This window comes from Psammomys obesus, unplaced genomic scaffold (assembly GCF_907164565.1).
Source record: "Psammomys obesus unplaced genomic scaffold, mPsaObe1.curated_primary_1811, whole genome shotgun sequence".
Taxonomy (NCBI): Eukaryota; Metazoa; Chordata; class Mammalia; order Rodentia; family Muridae; genus Psammomys; species Psammomys obesus.
This window is the reverse complement of record NW_026596095.1, coordinates 17,076,254-17,095,427: the sequence shown is the minus strand read 5'-3', so window position 1 is coordinate 17,095,427 and position 19,174 is coordinate 17,076,254. Positions and strand designations below refer to the sequence as shown.

The following is a 19,174-nucleotide window of genomic DNA, read 5'->3' as shown; positions in this document are numbered from 1 at the left end:
ATCTTAAATTTCTGATCCTCCTGCCTTCTAGCGCCCTGATTTATGTGGTCTCAAGGACTGAAACCAGAGGTCTTTTCAAATGAGAAAATTCTACTGGGTGACATCAGCAGCCCACGGTTGGAAACTCGGAAATGCTACTATTCCAGAGGAGATCCACATTTTTAAAGCTCCTATCTTTCTTTCTCCATCCTTTTGAAGACAGACAGGAAAAACAAAAACTGATTACAAGAGTGTTATTTATGTGTCAACTAGATTAAAAAAACATTTCCACCCACTGTTCCACGCACTAAGTATCCTTTCCGTGTTCTCCTGGTGCACAGCAAGAATCCCAGGATTTGGGAGACCGTAAGTTTGGGCCAGCCTGGTCTACATAGTGACTATCTTACTTGCTGGGGCTATGCAGCCAGACTCTGTCTCAAAAGACAAACAGAGGTAAACAAGCTAAACGGTAAGAGAAGGGAAGATAATGAATACTTTTGTTTCAAAACATGGGCTTGGGGTGGTGGTGCATGCCTTTAATCCCAGTGCCAGGAAGCAGGTAGCAAATTCTCCATAAATTCAAGGCCAGCCAAGGTTGAACAGTGAGACCCTGGCTTAAAAGGAAAAAAAAAAGGATTGAGTGTTCTTCAAATATTTGTTCTAAAATGTAAGCACTATTTTGGTGATTTTTTTTTTTTTTTTTTTTTGCTTAATTATGTTTTCCAAAATTTCTGCAATGTATTAAAGTTCTTGTTTCCAGGCCTATATTCATAACAAGCAAAAAGTACTAAATAGAGTCCAAAGATGCTTGGTCTACAAAGTGAGGTCCAGGACAGCCAGGGCTACAGAGAACCCCCAACTTGAAAAACAAAACAAAAACAAACAAACAAAAAAACACACAAACAAACAAAGGAACAACAACAAAAAAAGGAACAAAATTGTCCAAGGGCACAGTGAGATGGCTCAGTGGTTAAGAGCACTGTCTGCATCATTAGGCATCCTCTCCGTGTCCTGTCTGTATTTCATGATCACTGAATTCTCTTAGAACTCGGTAAACTGCAGAAAACTCTCATCTGCACATAGAAATAATGGGTTACTGCCCTTTTGAAAGAGAGAGCAAGAGAGAAAGAAAATGAGAGCAAGACAGACAGACAGACAGAACTGGTAATCTCAGTCCCAAGGGATCTCACTGATGTCACTGGTCTGAGGGCACATGGCACACGAAGGTTGCACAGACATGCACACTGACAAAACACTCAAACACATAAAATAAATTAATGTGAAAATAGCTGTCTGGGATAACACAGATCTTTGTTCTACAAATTTAAAACCTAGTACTCCCTGCATTAAAAAAAAAACAAAGCAACAACAACAAAAACAAACCTCGTGTCTATCTCTCTAATTCTAGTTCTCACAAAATGCAATCGATGAATAAAACAATACCTCTACAAATATAAAATTGGAAGGTTTTCTCTCAGAAAGTTGGGTATACATACTGAGTGGTTAAGGCCAGCTGAACTCCCAGGAAAACATAAGCACTGCACATCCTCTTAACGTGGAAAACAACAACAAACACAGTAATTTAAGGTAACTAAGGGACGACAACTGGCAAGCTACTGGAGATCTGGCCAGAGACCGATGAAAACTGTTTCAGAAAACGGATGCACTGCAAACGTCCTAGTTATGGCACATCAAAAAGACATATGGAGCCGTTACGCTGTTAACTACCCAAGGAAAATACAGGCTCTCTGAGAGCACCCCCAGAAGAGGCTGAGCTCCTTTCCACCAAGTGAACTCAGTCCTGATGAAGGTCCGCCTCACATCTACTTGTTACTGCATGGACTCCATTGAGACACAGGAAGATACACTCAGTCCCACAGTTTCCAGGTCCCTGTCCTTGCACCTCTGGCACAGCTAGGACAAAAGGTGCCAGTCCCTTGTGGGTCAGAAATACTCCCCACAAAAGCTTTCATCCGATGACAGACCCATAGGTCTGAAGCTGGGATTCCTATTCCTTATTCAAATAATTCTTACATCCTGGGTGTGTTATTTCATCCTAGTAAAGCAAAAATAAAAATAAAATAAAAAAATCTTAGGCTTGCCTGAATTATCCACAGGAAATAACACCCAACTCTTAACGCCAAACTGCAGGACCTTGCTGAGCAAGCTCTGGGCACTGGAACAGCCAAACTCAAGAGGTCCGCATGCACGCTGGGATGAGCCCCATCACGAGTGAAGTTTAGATGGCACTAATATTGAAATAAGCTTGATCTTAGTACATGAAAATTGTGAAAGCAAAGAGGTATCAACCCTACACAAAGGACTGTAGGCAACTACATAAAGGAATGTTGAGAGCAGAGGACACGAGTCTTCCCAGGGGAAGAGCATACAAACCGGTTATAATAGCAAATGGTCAGCCCTGAAAACATACAAGTAACATTTTATAGACTGAACAGGTTGTATCTATGTACAACAGATTGATATATGTGTGTAACAATGAAAAAATGTGGTCATGAATTTGAAAAAAGCATGGAGGGGTTGGAGGGAGGAAGGAGAAGGGGGAAAGATGTAATTATGCTGTAATCTCAAATAATAAAAGAAACTAGCTGAAAGTGCCTTTCGTCCCTTTAATGCCTTTAGTCACAGAAAAGCCCTGTCTTGAAAAAAAAGAAAAAGAAATTTTAAAAAACATGGCTGGAAGGTTTTAGAGTTAAATACAGCACAGAGCCTTCCTTTTCAGATGGGAGCTATGCCTGTGTATTCAGGAACTGTATCTACTTAGGAAACCAAGTGTAATAAGTGGAAGTTTTAATACCGACAAATGCAAAAATATATGGCTATAGAATATGAAGTGATGCATAAACTTTTATGATTTACTCTGGGGTAGCTAATTGTTTAAAAATGAATTTTGATGATAAGAAAGTTTCCCTTAAAAACTACTGAAAAAGAATACTTTTTTTTTTTTTAATAACGCAAGAGTCACAGGGTTGAGCAGATTAAATGGTTAAAGTACTGTAGGATAAGTTATGTGAGGAAACAGTGTGTTTTAATGCTGTTCTTAAAAAGCAAAGTCTAATATGCCTAAAACATTAATTATCTTAATTCAACTGGTATACGAATCATTAGCTTACTAATTCACCTTGACACTGATTCTCTACAGCATTTATTTTCTACAACAAATCTATACAGAAACATCATTTTACTTTCTAATCTACAGTTTGCTTTTTGCACTCAAAAAGCTTTTAACTCAATCTGTAATTTAACAATGGTATTTCATCTAAAACTTAGAAAACGGGAAGAACCCTGGCTATTACTGACTTCTTTCAGGTTTTTCTAAAGAACTGTACTCAGATGACTTAGAATAGCTTTCCATCATGTCTTTTTCCCTCTCCCTCCATCTTGCTTCTTGGCATGGCCAGCGGATAGAAAAAGACTAGCATGGAAAGGTGAGACATGGACTTAGCATAACTTCCTAGAGCCTGGCTAACTCGATAACTACAAGATAACGAAGACGAAAAACTGAAACTAAAACCAACCCTACTTTCTATACACTTGGAAGTGATGTATTCCGTCTCTTCCTAAGCGGTAGGGGGGTTCTAGAAGCGGACAGATGCCACCAAAACAATGCCTAGAACAATTTGCAGTCCCATGAAGAAGCTGAACACACGCTTCCACCAGCTCATCCAGCCCCCTGGCTCCATACCCTGGGACACACTGGTCTCTACCAGCCCCCATTTCAGCAGCAAGGCCCCTTGATTTTAGCTTCTCTCCATCCAGCCTAGGTGTCTTTCAGTGTGAGACATATTTGCTAATGAGAGCTCCCAGGAATGCGTGCATGTTTCCAGGTGCCGAGAGGTCCCTCGGCCAATTATGCTATTCATTCTTTCTCTCTAGGGAGAGGTTTATGTATAATCTTTCATCTCTATTAGATAATTCTATCCCTAGGGAGCCTTAGCACCACTAGATCCATTTCTGAGCCTGTGCATAAAAATATTAAGGTTAATTAATGTCTTTTAACCTTCTCTCTTAAAGAATATGGTCCTTTCCTACTTAAAAAAAAATGACTATATAATTTATTACTAAAGAAAGATTTGAATACAACACCAAACTCTGGCTCCCCTCTGCCCTAACCCAAGAAAGCACATGGGATAAAGAAGCCCTCTACTTCTCTACTTCTCTACTTACCCGTAGGCTGGCCTTAATGCTAACTTTAAATGGATTCACTTAAAAACATACCGTCAGGCTGGGCGTGGTGGTGCACGCCTTTGGTTCCAGTGCTCAAGCAGAGGCAGGGTGATCTCTCTGAGTCTGAGGCCAGCCTAGTCTACAAAGCAAGTTCCAGGACAGCCAGAGCTACACAGAAAAACTCTGTCTCAAAAAAAAATAATAAATAAATTTAATTTAATTTAAAAAAAGAACATATTGTCACCTGACAACTAGATGAGGTTATGCACATACATCGAGACTTCCTCTAAACTGAAACTTTCTTGACAAAAACAGAGACATAACAATAAAATAAAGATAAGACCTCGGGAGTCACATGCACTACAGACTACAGGAAATAACAACACAGAGAAACATTACCTGACATCAGCCATCTTTACACAGCTACTTCTCAGTACTCTTAAATTTCCTTCCAGTCGCCAACCTTTCTCCCTGGACATTTGATTCTGCCCTTCCACACCCAGTTTCAGGGAAATTCCTTTTTAAATTTTTTTTTTTTTTTTCTGAGTGGCATGGATGGTGTGAGTACCTAGACGAGCTAAACAACCCCAAATTAGCAAGCGTCCCTTAAAAGTCATGCCAAACTGATGTCTATTCATCTTAAAAATAAAACCAGCTAACAGAAGTAAGACATGCATTTTCAAGACACTGGACAATCTTCTCCAACTCACTAAGGAAATGAAAAGATGTAGCAGAGAACAATTGGATACATTTGAACATGAGGTGAGCGCCCTCGGCATTGGTGCATACATCCATCCATCGATACATTAGTGTGTAACTATTGATAAACACTGTGGCTGGCACAGACTGGGTAGGAGAGAAAACAGCAGTCTTTTTTATGAATCAAGTGAGAGCAAGCCACAGGCAAAGAACGGTGACCTTCTGACGACAGGCTGGGAGGAGGACGGCCAGAGCAGGCCAAGTTAATAAGGTCACAGGTGCAGAAGAGCATCTCAAAACATAAACAGTGGCTGGGAATCCACTCTAAGTTTAAGGGCAGACATGAAATGAGAAGAGACTTAGATAATAATACCGAGGGCTAAAGAGAAGGAGGCGGGAGGGCAACAGAAGAAACGACAGTGGTAGAGGCAGGAGGATGACCTCAGAGTAAAGGAGACTGGAAACAGATCACGAAAGGACCTTGCCTGTGATCTCCAGACAGGAGAGGAGCAGCCCAGAGGACGGCTGAAGGTGAGCTGAGTCTGAATTCTTCTTCAGGAGCCTGCCCCAGAATGAAGGACAGCACCGGGTCAGGGGGAGCAGAGCTTCTTTAACTGCCTGAGGCCCTCCACAGACCTGCCAATGTGCATGGCGAAAAATGCCTGAATATGCAAGATGACGCCTGCATACATGTACAAGAGTAAGGGGAAATTGGGGTGAGTAGGGCCCAGATACTGGATTAGATTAAAGAGTGAAAACCCAAGTCCTGTTTCTTCCTAATCAGTACAGAAATACTTTAATAATCCTAGAGACCTAGAAAAAAAAAAAAAAAAAAACACAAAAACCAGGGTCCAACAAAGAGGTGCCATCACAATCAGGAAGGAGTCACAAAATGCAGGCTCACAGCAGTGGTTCTGAGAATGCCAGCATAAAGACACCAAGTAGGCTGGGCGGTGGCAATGCGTGCTTTTACTCCCAGCGCTCAGGAGGCAGGGCCAGTCGGGTCTACAGAGCGAATCCCAGGACAGCCAGAGCTACACAGAGAAACTTGGTCTTCAAAAAACAAAAAACAGCAGCAAGCAGTATGCTTACAGTTTCTAGAATTTCATATAGGAGGTTTGGAGGAAGCCTCCACCTCTTCTTTCTGCAGGCTCCTTCATTTGAATGTACCAGTGTCAAATTTTTATAAGCTTCAGTAAGTCTCATAGCAGTATCCTAATAAAAAGGACTTAATTGTTCAAACCCAAAGACGCCAGAACCATTTATTTTTAAAAGCATGTTTATCGGTGGACTACAAATGGCATTTGAGAAACGGCATTAGAAAGAGATTAGAGAGAGGTGAGAAAGGCATTTTAAAACATGCACTGGTGGCCTTGGCAACAGTAAGAGTGGAGTATAGTCAGAATCAGAAACATGAAAAAACTAGAAGCTTTTAGATCAATATGTAAGCAAAGAATCCATAGTCACAAAGAACCTCAAGCCATGAGAGCCGCCCAGAGAGGAGTAGATTAAAAGCCACTTACGGAAGCTCTCTGTTTCTACACCTGGACCACCAAGTCAAGAACAAAGCCACTACTAGGGGCGTAGTTCAGGAGCAGAGCATTTGCCTAACATCCATGAATCTGGTGCGTGTGTCTGTGTGTGTGTGTGTGTGTGTGTTTAAAAAGAATTAAGAATTAAGAAGAATTGCTTCACTTCTTATTACAACCAAGGATTTAAAATACTAAATCTAGCCAGGCTTGGTGGCGCACACCTTTAATCCCGGATCTCTGAGAGTTCAAGGCCAGCCTGGTCTACAAAGTGAGTCCAGGACAGCCAAGGCTACACAGAGAAACCTTGTGTTGAAAATCCAAAAAAACAGATAAAAATGAATTTTAAATAAAATACTAAATCTGAAACGGAAATCACCAGATAGCTACCCATGGGGGGGGGGGATGTCTACTGATAAGAATTAGATAACACATGCCTTACCTCTGCTCCCCTTTAGTTGCAAGGCCTGCCAAAGGGCTCCAATGCAGCCCACCTAGCAAGGCCCTGCCTGAAGCAGATGAAAGAAACACCCTCGTCTGTCCCCTTACCGTGGTTCAACAGTAAAAGAAACTAATATGGGATATTGTCCAATTTTAAATCCATTAACAAAATGGTTAGGTCCCTGCCACCAAAATGAAAGATTCTTTGATCAATATCAAAAATATTTCATGAAAGCCTGTAAACTCACAGTCCCCAAGTGTTTAGTCACTACCATTTCATTCACTGGCCAAGCAAAAGATAATTTGATGGCACATGTAGAGAGGTTGCAAGCATTTGATGGATAGATGTCTGAGGTAATCCCAGGCCCTTTATAGGAAATATATTAGCATTCTGTCTACCGGTGGGCTGTCTGTCCTTCATACTGTTCATTGGCTAGGACTGCAGAATAAACATAGCTTCTCAAAATGTTTCCAAACGTGCACAGCAAGGGCTTCTGATGAAACCACGTTAATATCACCACGTTTTCTCTTGCCAAGATCTTTCGAAGTGGATTATAGATTTCTCCCAGGCAGAGTTGAAGCCATACTTCCTTCCTGTCCCTCAGGGCCTACCCACTGACACCTATCAGTTTGCAGGGTTGATGTGGAGCCATCTGGAGTTACCTCAGAAACGGCATTCCACAGAGACTCCCTTCTTCTCTCCTGAACCCACAGGGCCAGTGGTGAAGGTGACTGTAATTATAATAAAAATGCATCTTCTGGCACAGCACTGGAGACCGAACACACTTGGTCTTATTTAATTCTCACAGCCTGCAGACAGCTGACTTCATTGCATCACTGAAAGCCAAAGAGGGAGTGGCAAGAGCATCTCCAGGTTGGAGACGAGACAACCAGTATTTTGTTATTAGGAATAATTCTCTGGATGTCTTTAGGTTTATTTTTGTTTTATGAGTGTTTGTTTGCTCACCCAGCTTCTCCAAGGCGGAGCAAGAACACTGAATCCTCAGTCTGTGCACTCACCACTATCTGGCCATAATAAGCGCTAGCTGCCACGCCCTTGAAAACCTGAAAAATAAACGCAGCCGTCAGAAAGTCCAAAGAAACAAATAATTCTTTATAAATGCACAGTGAAGGATGAATTTAATACCCTTCTTCCTGAGACAGCGGACCTATACAGACAAGCACAAATGTTTCAATTGATTTGGTACAAAATATGTCTCTACTGCATATATTAAACAGGTTTCTTCTTTATTATTAGTATTATTATTACTGTTGTTGTTGTTTTTTAAAACAGGGTCTTACTATGCAAGTCCAACTGTCATGGAACTCACTATGTAAACCAGGCTGGTCTTGAACTCAGGGCTCTGCCTTCCTCCATTTCCCAAGTGTGGGATTAAAGGTGTGTGCTGCTGCAGCCACTAAACTGGTTTTGTGTTTGCTCCCAACTATGTAATCAGGGCAGTAAAGGCCACACTTATCCTCCCAGAGAAGAAAGTCTGAAGTCATGCTGGACAAAATACTAATCTCCCTAATACAGGAATAAAAATTTACAAGAACAAAAAGGAAAACAAACAAACAAACAAACAAACAAACCCTGAATCTCTCTAGACATCAAAGAGATAGAAACTAAAACAATAGAATATCATTCTGTCCTTACCAACTTATCTAAGATTTTTTTTTAACATGAAATTACTTTCACTGTTACAAGTCTTAAATACTGCCCACCCTTGCCAGAATACAAACTGATCCAACTTCTCTAGAGATCAGCCTTACCATTAACATCATAATCTTTTAAATTAGAACTTACTATTTCTCCAAAAGAAATCACTGAGTAAATAGAAAGATATTCGTTGGGCTGGAGAGATGGCTCGTTAAAGGCTAGGCTCACAACCAAAAATAGAAAAGATGTTCATCACCTTGGGGCTTGAGCAAGGGTTCAGAAGGTGAAGAGCACTTACTGCTCTGGCAGTCAACCCAGGTTTAGTTCAAGTTTAGTTCCCAGTACCCATACAGTGGCTCACAAGCACCCGTAGCTCTAGTCCCAGAGAATCTGGCCCACTCTTCTGACTTCTGACAGCACCAGGCTGGCACATGGTACAGATACATGCTAACAAACTCTCCTAAAATAAAAACAAATCTAAAGACGTCCAGAGAATTATTCCTAATAACAAAAAAACAGAAATATAACATTCTACATATTAAGAATGTTTACCTAAGCTGGATGTAGCACCGCACACCTTGAATCCCAGGACTCAGGAGGCGGAGGCAAGTGGATCTCTGTGAGTTCTGGGCCAGCCTGGTCTACATAGTGAGTTCTAGCATAGCCACAGGGCTAAGCAGAGAAACCCTGCCTCAAAACAACAAATACCAAAGGGAGGGCAGAAAAAAGAATGTTTACCTAAGAGCAGGCAAACAACAAAAATACTAAGTAGCCACTAATGTTAAAGTTTTAATAACATACAAAAAAAAAAAAAAAAAAAAAAAAAAGAAAAGAAAAAGAAAAAACTATTATTTAAAGACAAAAACAACAAGATAGAAAGGTATGGAGAGGCAGTATGAAAATGCCAAATACCCAGTTCAATGCCAGGCATGGATCATCAAATGCCTTAACTGAGAGAAAAGCCTTGCAAATAGAGTCAAAGGAAATGTATCAAAAGAGTAGTGGTTACTTAGTAAAATTAAAGGTATCTTTCTCCTGGCTCTATTTTTTTTTTTTTTAATGATTTTTTTGTAGTAGTTGTTGTTTCCTATAACAGGCTTTTTTTTTTTTTTTTTTTTTAACGATTTTTATGTTTCCCATAACAAGCACTTTTGTTACTTTAAAACTGGGGAAAAGGTTTCAAGAGCAAAACGAAGCACTGAAGCACTGACCTCTGAGAGCAGGGCAATTCCCAGCCTGTATTCCTGCTTTTATCAGCAGATAAGTAACCAAAGCCTGCCCCAGGGAAGCATGGCCAGCGGCATCACCTGCGGGCTCTAGAACCACACTAAGTGTATTAGGTGGACATCACAAAGAGGAGAGAGACCAAAGCTTAAGACCAAAGCTTAAAGACCAAAGCTTAAGGGATGTTGCAACTCTCTGTGCCAGTGTTTTAGATGAAACTGTCAGTCCTACAATTCAAATATCATTAAAGGTGCTGAAATTCGGGGAACAAGCAGTATTTGGAAGGTAACACTTTCAGGGGTTCAAGTCTTCGCATGGCTCTATGTTCACCGTGTTACCCAGTAAAGCTAACAAGGGCTTTCTGTAGTTATTCTGGCTGTTATGTGTTTAGGATCCACTTAAAGAAAATTATGACAAGACAGAGACCATTTATACTAAAACCACAGGAATGTTTGGGGACAGCTAAGTTTTCATGTGTATTGTTACAGTGACTACATACTTATTAATATTTAAATAATAGAATGATTGGGCCTGTGACGCCCTTCCCCATCAGACCCTAAAGTGCCTGCTTTCTTCTGTGTATATATATATATATATATATATATATATATATACACACACACACACACACACACACACACACACACAGCCAGGTGTGGTGGTGCACACCTTTGAAGGCAAGGGGAATTCTGTGAGTTCAAGGCCAGCCTGTCTACAAAGTGAGTCCCAGGACAACCAAGGCTACACAGCGAAACCCTGCCTCAACAGATAGATGACAGATAGATAGATAGACAGACAGACACACACACAGATAGATAAATAGAAAGACAGACAGACAGATAGAAAGACATACAGATAGAAAAATATTAAGCAGGCTGGAGAGACGGCTCAGCGGTTAAGAGCACTGGCTGTTCTTCCAGAGGATGTGGGGTTCCCAGCACCCACAAGGCAGCTCATTAACTGTCTGTAACTCCTGTCCTAGGAGATCTGACACCCTCACACAGACATACATGCAGGAAAAAGACCAATGAACATAAAATACAAATAAATAAATTATAAAAAAAAAAATAAGGCAGTACAGCTTTGGTGCAGGGATGACTTGACACTTTTCAAACCTCTGAAAAGAAACTTTGCCATCAGTAAGTAACCCTACCCTGTAAGCAACAGCTTCTAACATCTGAACAACGTATCGAAGGTGGAAACATATTTTATGTTCCTACATCCCTAATTCTGTTCCAAACAGTCATAATGTTGAGAGGAAATTGCCAAAGGTGATGTATAAAGTGCTTTTCTTCATAAAATGCCAACTAATGAGCTTCCTACCCTCTCAGGAATAGCTAACCCAGCTCCTCTGTAGTTAAGGTACTCCGGATTTCAGTAGAAGTCTCAAAACAGGACTTAAAAAAAAAAAAAAAAGTTTGAGGCGAATCTTTTCATTAGCTCTTTATTTTCATTAATCCTCCAAAAATGGGACCCTGCAATTCCACAGCAGTCAGTGCCACTAATTACCTTTCCCTGCAAGTGCAAAATACAAGAAAGAACCAGCCAGGTGCTGTGGCACACGTCTGTAATCCCAGCACTCTGGAAGGCAGAGGCAGATGGATCTCTGTGAGTGCCAGGCCAGGCTGCACAGAGAAGCCCTGTCTTGAAAAACAAAACAAAATAAACAAACAAACATGAAAAAAAAAAAAAAAAGAAGCAGGAAACTAGCTGGGTAATTAAATACCTGTAATTCTAGTACTGAGACAGGAAGATTCCAAGTACCAGACAAGCTTGGCTTTTAATATATCCAGAACCTGTTTCAAAAACAAGACAAAACCCTGAAGACTAAAAATCACAAATGCTCAATATAGAAAAGTAGAAACGAGGCACCATACATGCCCAGACTTCAACTTAGATGACTTCCCATCGCCCATGACTTTGGAGTATCTTGCACCAAAAAAACTAGAAATTCCTAGTTTCTTACCCTACGGCAATACTTTTCTTTAAAAAAGGCCCACTTTATTTGTAAAATACATCACTGGAGGCCAAATATAAGTAGAGATGCTTTTAAAGACTTATCTGAATAATGTACAAACATTACAGACATGTATCTACCTATAACGAAACATTCTGGTCAAATGATGGCTTCATGTAGATTTCACCGGGTTGTCTACAGGAATTGTGAGCTGTACAGATAATTTTCCTAAACAAATGTCTGAGTTACCTAACAAAGATTCTGGGAAACAAACCGGAGCTCTTAGGATCTAAATGCAGAAGCCGACCCAAGCCTCATGGACCGGTGTTTGATTTCTAGTAAAAAAGTGTAGCACAGTTTACCTGTCCATGTGTGAAATATTAAGTAAGTCACTGAGGCAAGAAATTCTGGAAAAACTAATTTCAGAAAATACACAGCCCCAATTCTAGATCACTGTCACAGGAATAAATTAATCTTCATGTTACTTTGCTGGCTAATGACTCCGTGGTTGTGTTATTTCTTCCTAGGCGTTTGAAGGTCTCCTTCCCTCTTGTAAACTTTCCAATTTCTTGGGTTGAGTCTTCTTTCAAGGAAATACATAAAGTGACTGTTGGTTATGGTGTCAGTTGACTTTGGGGTTGAATTCTAATCTGCACAACATCACTGAATCAGCAATGGAAAGGCAACCAACCAGCAATTTTCCAGAATCAAAAAACTACCACTATTAACAAAAGGCCTTACACAAAAAACAAACAAACAAACCAACAAAAACAGAAATAAAAACCAACCAACCAAACAAACAAACAAAAAAACACCTTTCTATATACTAACACAAACATATAGGTAGATAACACAATGAACACATAATCTGCATTAAACTAGCTTTCATCCCCGGGACCCTGAACAAGGAAAGACTTGTGAATGCTTGGGAGAAACTTGGAAGCTCAGGTCAAAGTTCCCACATAGCTTTTTATTACTTCCTGTGTTACATTACGAACCATAATTCTCTTCTCTATAAAAGAGAAAGCCTTATCTCTCTTAACTCAGCTCCTATTCCCCAGAGTGCATTGAAGGTCACTCAGAGGCTGTTAGTTCCTTAGACTCCGAAGTCATAACACTAGCCTGAACTATGATTCTAGAAAACAAGTAAAAACAACAGACAGAACTAAATAAAGACACAGTATTTTCCTAGACGGCCAACTCAAATCACATTTCTGTAATATTAATAACCACCCAGAAAAATTCTGGCCTATTCTGTTCCACACTGTGGACGCCATGGTTTCTCTGCGCTTTCTTCAGATACATGCAAGTTACATGAAAAAATTCTGCAGCAATTTAGAGCAGTTCTCTCTACAGGAGAAACGACTGAAATCTACTCATTTGAAAAACTGTAAACCGGCTAACACATGCTCTAGAATCCTGACACGCTATACCATATACTTTTAAAACTTCATACATAAGAACGCAGAGACATGCAGCTCCTTTTAAAGTCCATTTTCCCCCTTCAGTGAGAATAAATTTGTGAATAAAAATGCTTCCTCTGTTAGACAGTATTTATTCTAAAACTTGCCTCATAACCCTGGAATACAGAACACAAACGTGAAAAAAAAAACAATAAGAGCCTTCTAGAAATCACCACAGGGGGCGAGGAGAAAGTCAGAAAAATATACAAAGCACTCAAAGCTGGATCTGTGGAGGATGCCAGGAGAGGGGGGAGGGTTTCAGGAGGTTCTAGGCAAGCCCTCTGGTGACGTCACCGCACATACTTAATGTTACAGCAGTCAGCACAGGCCTCCTGCTTTCCTATTGGTGAACACCGTGTCAGCCGACATCAGAAGATAATTATCATTGGCCAGACAATTACAACCGAAGCAACTAGCATCCACTGTGGTTAGCACAAACCTGGCAGGCTACTGACCGGGGGAAAGCACAGCCTGCACAGCTGCTTTCCTTCTCAATGAATTTTATGTCTCCTTTCCGGCCTGTCCGAAGGCTGCGTGACTTTGCTCCCTCGCTAGCAGAATTTACCAACGGAATCAGCTATTAGTGAGCACAACAGGTTAGCCAGGCATCTCTTGAAAGAACAAAATGTCCCTACATCAACGCTGTTAAATCTCAAGGGCCTTTCAGTCTATAACTGGAACTAAAAAAGAAAAAAGTTCTTTGGAGCTGAAAAGCAGCTCTACCTCATGTCAGAAACTGCACCAGGTAAGATTACCCAGGATATTTTTAACTAGGAAGCAAGCAGTTTGAAGAGAAATCACACAGGGTGATTTTCCAAGGGAATACACACTTAATACTCTGCACAGAAACTGCCAGCTCCTTATTCTGAGCCCTCCTAAATGATGTTAGGTGGTACATTCAAACTCCTGCAATGTAAGGCGTCACACCTGGCTCTCCCCCACCCCCCAAGTCAGCTCACGCACTAGAGATAACTTACAATTAGCAACAGCTTTGTTTAGACTAGGTCTAAGAGAATTTTAAAGAACTCTTACAAATAAGTTCTCAAGTGGCAGGGCAGAGGCTTCTCTACATGTTTTCCTTCCAGAAGCTACTTCAAAAACAGGCCTTCATGGTTTTCAAGCCCGCCACTCCCCTCTTAAGACGGTATTTATGAGGTGTACTCCATTCTAGTGACATGAGAAGAAAAAAAAATCCTCCTTTTGTTCAAGACATTTTGATTGTTGGGGATTTATCGAGGTCTCAGAGCCAGGTGGGAACGTTCCAAAATCAGGGTGCGAAGGAACTAGAAGAAACTTAGTGAGGTGGAAAGGAAACGCGGTTAGGATCACAAGGAAGGGATAGGTCCTTCCACTTTAATAAGGAAGACAAAGATCAAAAGGCGGGAAGGCCATACATCCTACAATGTGATTAGAGAAGGATTCAAGGTGCAGTAAGCCAAGCATGCTGCACTCCAGGCATGAGTACGAGCAGGCTGGCATTTCAATCAGGAGCTGAGAAGAAACGGTGGTCCGAGATTAACAAGTGAAAAGAAATTGGTATATCTGGGACATTTTCAACCCCACGAGGGCCAAGGACCTGTTCGGTTCTGACAGAGTGGCTGTCACTTATTAACTATCTGGAGAAAGAGGCGGGAAATTGGTCGTGGGGCAGAAACAGGAAGTAGCCTTAGGGGCAAAAAAGGACAACAGAGACAGCAGGCACCTGGGTGGTGCTACGAAGGGCAGTGAGTGTCCTGCGCCTGCAGAGGCTAGGAAAGCCAACTCCCCACAGGCAGGCCCAAGCGAGAGATGCAGCAAGCAGGAGACAGCACTTGTTAGGAAAGGCGAGCAGCGCGCTCCTGGAGGAGGAAGGCAGGCTAGAGCAGTGCAAGGGACACTGACAAACTGTCTCAGATTAAGACCTCAGCCCCAGGCTGGAGAGCTGAGCTCGGTCACCCCCAAACCCCTTGCGGGAGGAAGTGCACCTCTCAGAGTCCAGAAAGGCAGCCCGAGGAGGCTGGGCTTCCTGCAGCTCCCCGGCCTCCCTGCGATCGCCGCCTCATGGGGCGATCCAGACTCCCCGGGGTGCAAACACCCTCCGGACGCGGGCCAGCGCCCTCGGCCTCGGCGTCCGGGAGGACGCCAGTGGCCACACCGGGCTGGCCCCCGAGGCTCGGGCCTCACGCAGGCAGCCGCCAGGCCGCAGCCCAACTCCCGCACCCCAGAGCCCGGCTCCTCCCGGCGGCCGCCGCAAACCGCCCGAGGGCTCGGCTCGCAGGCCAAAGGTCCACGGGTGGGCGCGTACGGCCCGCGGGCGGGCGGGAAGGGGGTGGCCACGAGCCGCACGCCGCGGGCCGGGCAGGGGAAGCCAAACTCCGGGCCTCCGCCGCCCGCACCCCCGCAGGGCGCGCCGGCTTCTCCGGTTTCCCATTGATGAATGGAGGGAGGGAAGGCGGGTCGCGAGCGCCCTCGCACGCGGCAGCGGAACCTCCCCGAGCCCGGAAGCCCCCCGACGGACGGCCGCTGCGCAGAGGGCCAGGGGTGCGCGCGCGCCCGGCGCCGGGGGGAGGGGAGGGGGGTGGACCGCAGGGCTTGCACTGAACGCGAGGGAAACGTCCCCACCACAACACCGTCCAGGGGAGGGAGGGACCTCCCTTGTTAAATATTGCAAGGTGACACTGGATCTCCTCCTGCAACAGGGATTTTTTTTTTTTTTTTCAAAGAGACGGAAGGGACGCAGTAAACAAGATGTTTTCCCTGATCGCAAGTTCTGGGGAAGGACCCCCGCAAGATTCGGCCTGGCAAGAGCTTTCCAGTACCCAAACTCCTGCAGCCCCTCACTGAGAAGCGTGTCCAAAAGGCGTTTCCTTTACACAGAAACTTAATAATGGCGTGGCTCCACTTGCTCGGGTTCATTCATTTTTACTGCAGTTTTCATTGTCCCCTCCTCCCGTGTTGTCTTTATGAAGCCAGAAAGTAGTGTGAGTGGAGAAGGGGTCCTGGACCCCCGGAATCCACGGCCGGAGGCGGCAGTCAGGCGAGGGCAGTGAAGTGGGAGAACTACAAGGAGAAAGGAAGGACACGAGGGATGGGGAGAGGGAAAGCACCATAAAGAGGAGGGCTGGAGAGGGTTAAAGGGAGCGGAGACGGGGTCCTCCCCCCACTGCCTTGCACGCTCCAGTTGCGGGAGGCCAAGCAGAACCCCCAAATGTAGGCGAAAGCCGGGAGACAGCACAGGTGGGGTGTATCTACATTGTAACGTGCCTCTGTCTCCCTTGTTTCCTGTATATCATTCAAGGCACACATTGTATGTTCTACGTTATATAATCCACACAAAGATGCCCGCGTGGCCGCGGCTCACACAGGGCACCCCCAGACCTCACGTTCCATGCAGCCTCCGAGTCTCCGGCAGGCATGAGACCCGAGAACTCCACGACCCCACTGGCTGTTGCCAGCAATCCATCGCTCCGCTCACGCTCAGACGGGCCATACCGACATGAATGCGCTCCCGGGAACAAGTACCACGCGAAAGCATCACCTACCAGTTTTCCTGCATCCATTGGATGGCTTCGTTCTCGTTGAACTGCTTTTCGAATTCATATTCTTGTAAAGTCAACACTGACATGTTCATTGGGGCTGATCTTCGGAGTCGCTACGTGCTCTCTATACAAAATAAAAAAATCTGTAAAGAGCCTTTTATTTTGAGTGCTCTCCTGTCTGTTTCCCCACCCACCCCCCGAGGTAGCGCCCCGCCGTCAGTCTCCTGGCCAATCTCTCTCCCAGCCTCTCAGCTACATCCAGGGTTGAGCATTGCCTGCGCCTCCGCTCCCAGCTCCTGGCTCAGGGGCTCTCCTCCCGGCGTCCGCATCCACCGTAGGAGGAAATGAATGCCTTGCGGTCTTAGTGCCCGCACGTTTGTCCATCACGCTTTTTACTCGTCTACAGGGAAATCTCCTCCCCCTCGTGCGATCGGGAAAATTAACCCTTTGCGCGAGAGGGCGTAGAAGAGCAAGACCTCCCCTTGCCCTGGGGGACAGTTTTGTTTACTAGAAGGTGGTTGGTGGACTGGGGGAAGGGCGCCGAGAGGGAGGAAGTGGCCTTGAGGTCATCCACCAGCCCATTCGCAACCTCGTGGGCCTCCCTGGATGGCCTTTGAATGAAGTTTCAGCGAGCGAGGCGCAGCCGGGAGGCGCGTGGACCCGAAAGCTTGGCGAGCAAACAATTGGGAAATAGTAAAATCGGCCAGGTCTCTGGCCTGAGAACTCCAGGCATGAGAACGTGAGGGTCTCGTCGGGCGAACGCGCCTCCGTACCCCCCTGACCCCGCTGTACCCTCTGAGACCACCTCCACGGGGCACCTTGGGCGCAGGGCTAAGTGGCCCTTTAGACCACGTGCAGACGAGATGCTGAAGATGAGGACCTGGGAAGTCAAGGGTGACTAGGAAGAAAGGCAAAGAAGAGTTAGATGGTGGGGTTGGGTACCTCCAGGGGATATTAGTGAACAAAGGAAAGGAATTTGGCGTACTTAATTAGGCCTGCTGGTCTAATGCCAAAACTTTATCTGTATTTTTTTACTTTAGTTCTGCTTTATTCTTGTGCAATTAAGAAGAACAGATTAATGTAGGAGAGAGGTGATTGTAATGCCAATCCCTCTGAACACCCAGTTCGAAGCAACATCATTTTAATCTTACCTTTACCATATACCCCACTTATTTTCCTGGGGCATAGTATTTTTTTATTCTTAAACGGGAGAATAAAGTAAGTGACAATAAGCTACCTGATAGTATAATAATTTGCATCCAAATAAACAAAAGATAGTGATCAACAGCCTATTTAATTTTTTTTAACTGGTTTTGGTTTTTTGAGATAAGGTTTCTTTGTGTGTATGTAGCCCTGGCTATCCTGGAAACTTGCCCTGTAGACCAGGCTGGCCTTGAACTCAAACATTCCCCCGCCTAAATATGCCTCACTCACAAGTTTGGGATTAAAGGCATGTTCCACCACAGCCCAGCCAACAACCTACTAGTTTAAAGATGTACACTAGGACCAGAAAGAAAATTCCCTCTGTGATGTGCATTTCCCCACCCACCAACCAATATGAAAGCACTTCATTCAAATTTAGGTAATTTCTTGTAATCCCAGCATGATGTTGGAGGCAGGAAGGTTGGTGTGATTGATGCTAGTAAAACTGCCAGAAAGCCTGGTGGAGCACACACCTTTAGTCCTAGCACCTGAGAGGCAGAGGCAGAGGCAGGCAGATCTCTGTGAGTTCCAGGCCAGCCTGGTCTACATAAGCGAGTCCAGAACAGCTAGGGCTACATGAGAATCCCTGTCTCAAAATAAAAGAAAGAAAGAAAGAAAGAAAGAAAGAAAGAAAGAAAGAAAGAAAGAAAGAAAGAAAGAAAGAAAGAAAGAAAGAAACTGAAAAAATTGGAGGTCAGTCTGGATTTAACAGTGACATCACTAACTCAAAAAGACGAGGGAGGAACCAGATGCCCTTAGTCCCACTACTCTCTGGAAGCATGTGGTTGGTTCTTTGTGAGTTTGAAACTAGCCTGGTCTAGTTCCAGGTCATCCAAGGATACAGAGGGAGATCCTGTCTTTTTGTTTGTTTGTTTTGTTTTTGTTTTTTGAGACAAGGTTCTCTTTGTATCCCTGGCTTTCCTAGAACCCTTCTGTAAACCAGGACCTCCAATGTAGAGATCTACCTGCCTATGCCTCCCTTGTGCTGGGATTAAAGGCGTTGCACCACCATGTTGGGAAAGTGGCTCAGCGTGAGGCCCGAGTTCCCATTCCTAGAACCTACAAAAAGCTAGCCAGAGAAGCTTATGCCTTCAGGGCTACCCTTGGAGGCTGAGACAGGAGGAAACTGGTGCTTGCTGGCCTGCCTTTCAAACATGAAACTGGAGCTAGGCTCCCATCTCTAAAAGGAAAATGGGGAAGCCTTGAGAAATGATACCCCCAAGGTGTCCTCATGGACTTGTTCCCCTGCACAGGGAAGGAACCCCACCTACACACACACACACACACACACACACACACACACACACACACACACA

At 44.0% G+C, this 19,174-nt stretch overlaps 1 protein-coding gene across 3 annotated transcripts in view; it reads right to left on the bottom strand.

The window, feature by feature from the left end:
- The window catches only part of Elovl6 (ELOVL fatty acid elongase 6), a 101,162-nt gene extending 84,118 nt beyond the window's left edge, over positions 1 to 17,044 (bottom strand). Inside the window, exons 1-2 of one of the 3 annotated variants that reach the window (XM_055628082.1) lie at positions 16,931 to 17,044; positions 16,659 to 16,779 (exon numbers count right to left, since the gene is read on the bottom strand). In XM_055628082.1, coding sequence (XP_055484057.1) covers positions 16,659 to 16,747 — 89 coding nt within the window. In that variant the 5' untranslated portion in view covers positions 16,748 to 16,779; positions 16,931 to 17,044. Of the gene's footprint in view, positions 1 to 7,800; positions 7,899 to 16,658; positions 16,780 to 16,930 lie in introns of those variants that run through there. The other 2 variants (XM_055628081.1, XM_055628079.1) reach the window with 2 other exon arrangements.
- Positions 17,045 to 19,174: the final 2,130 nt, after the last annotated feature.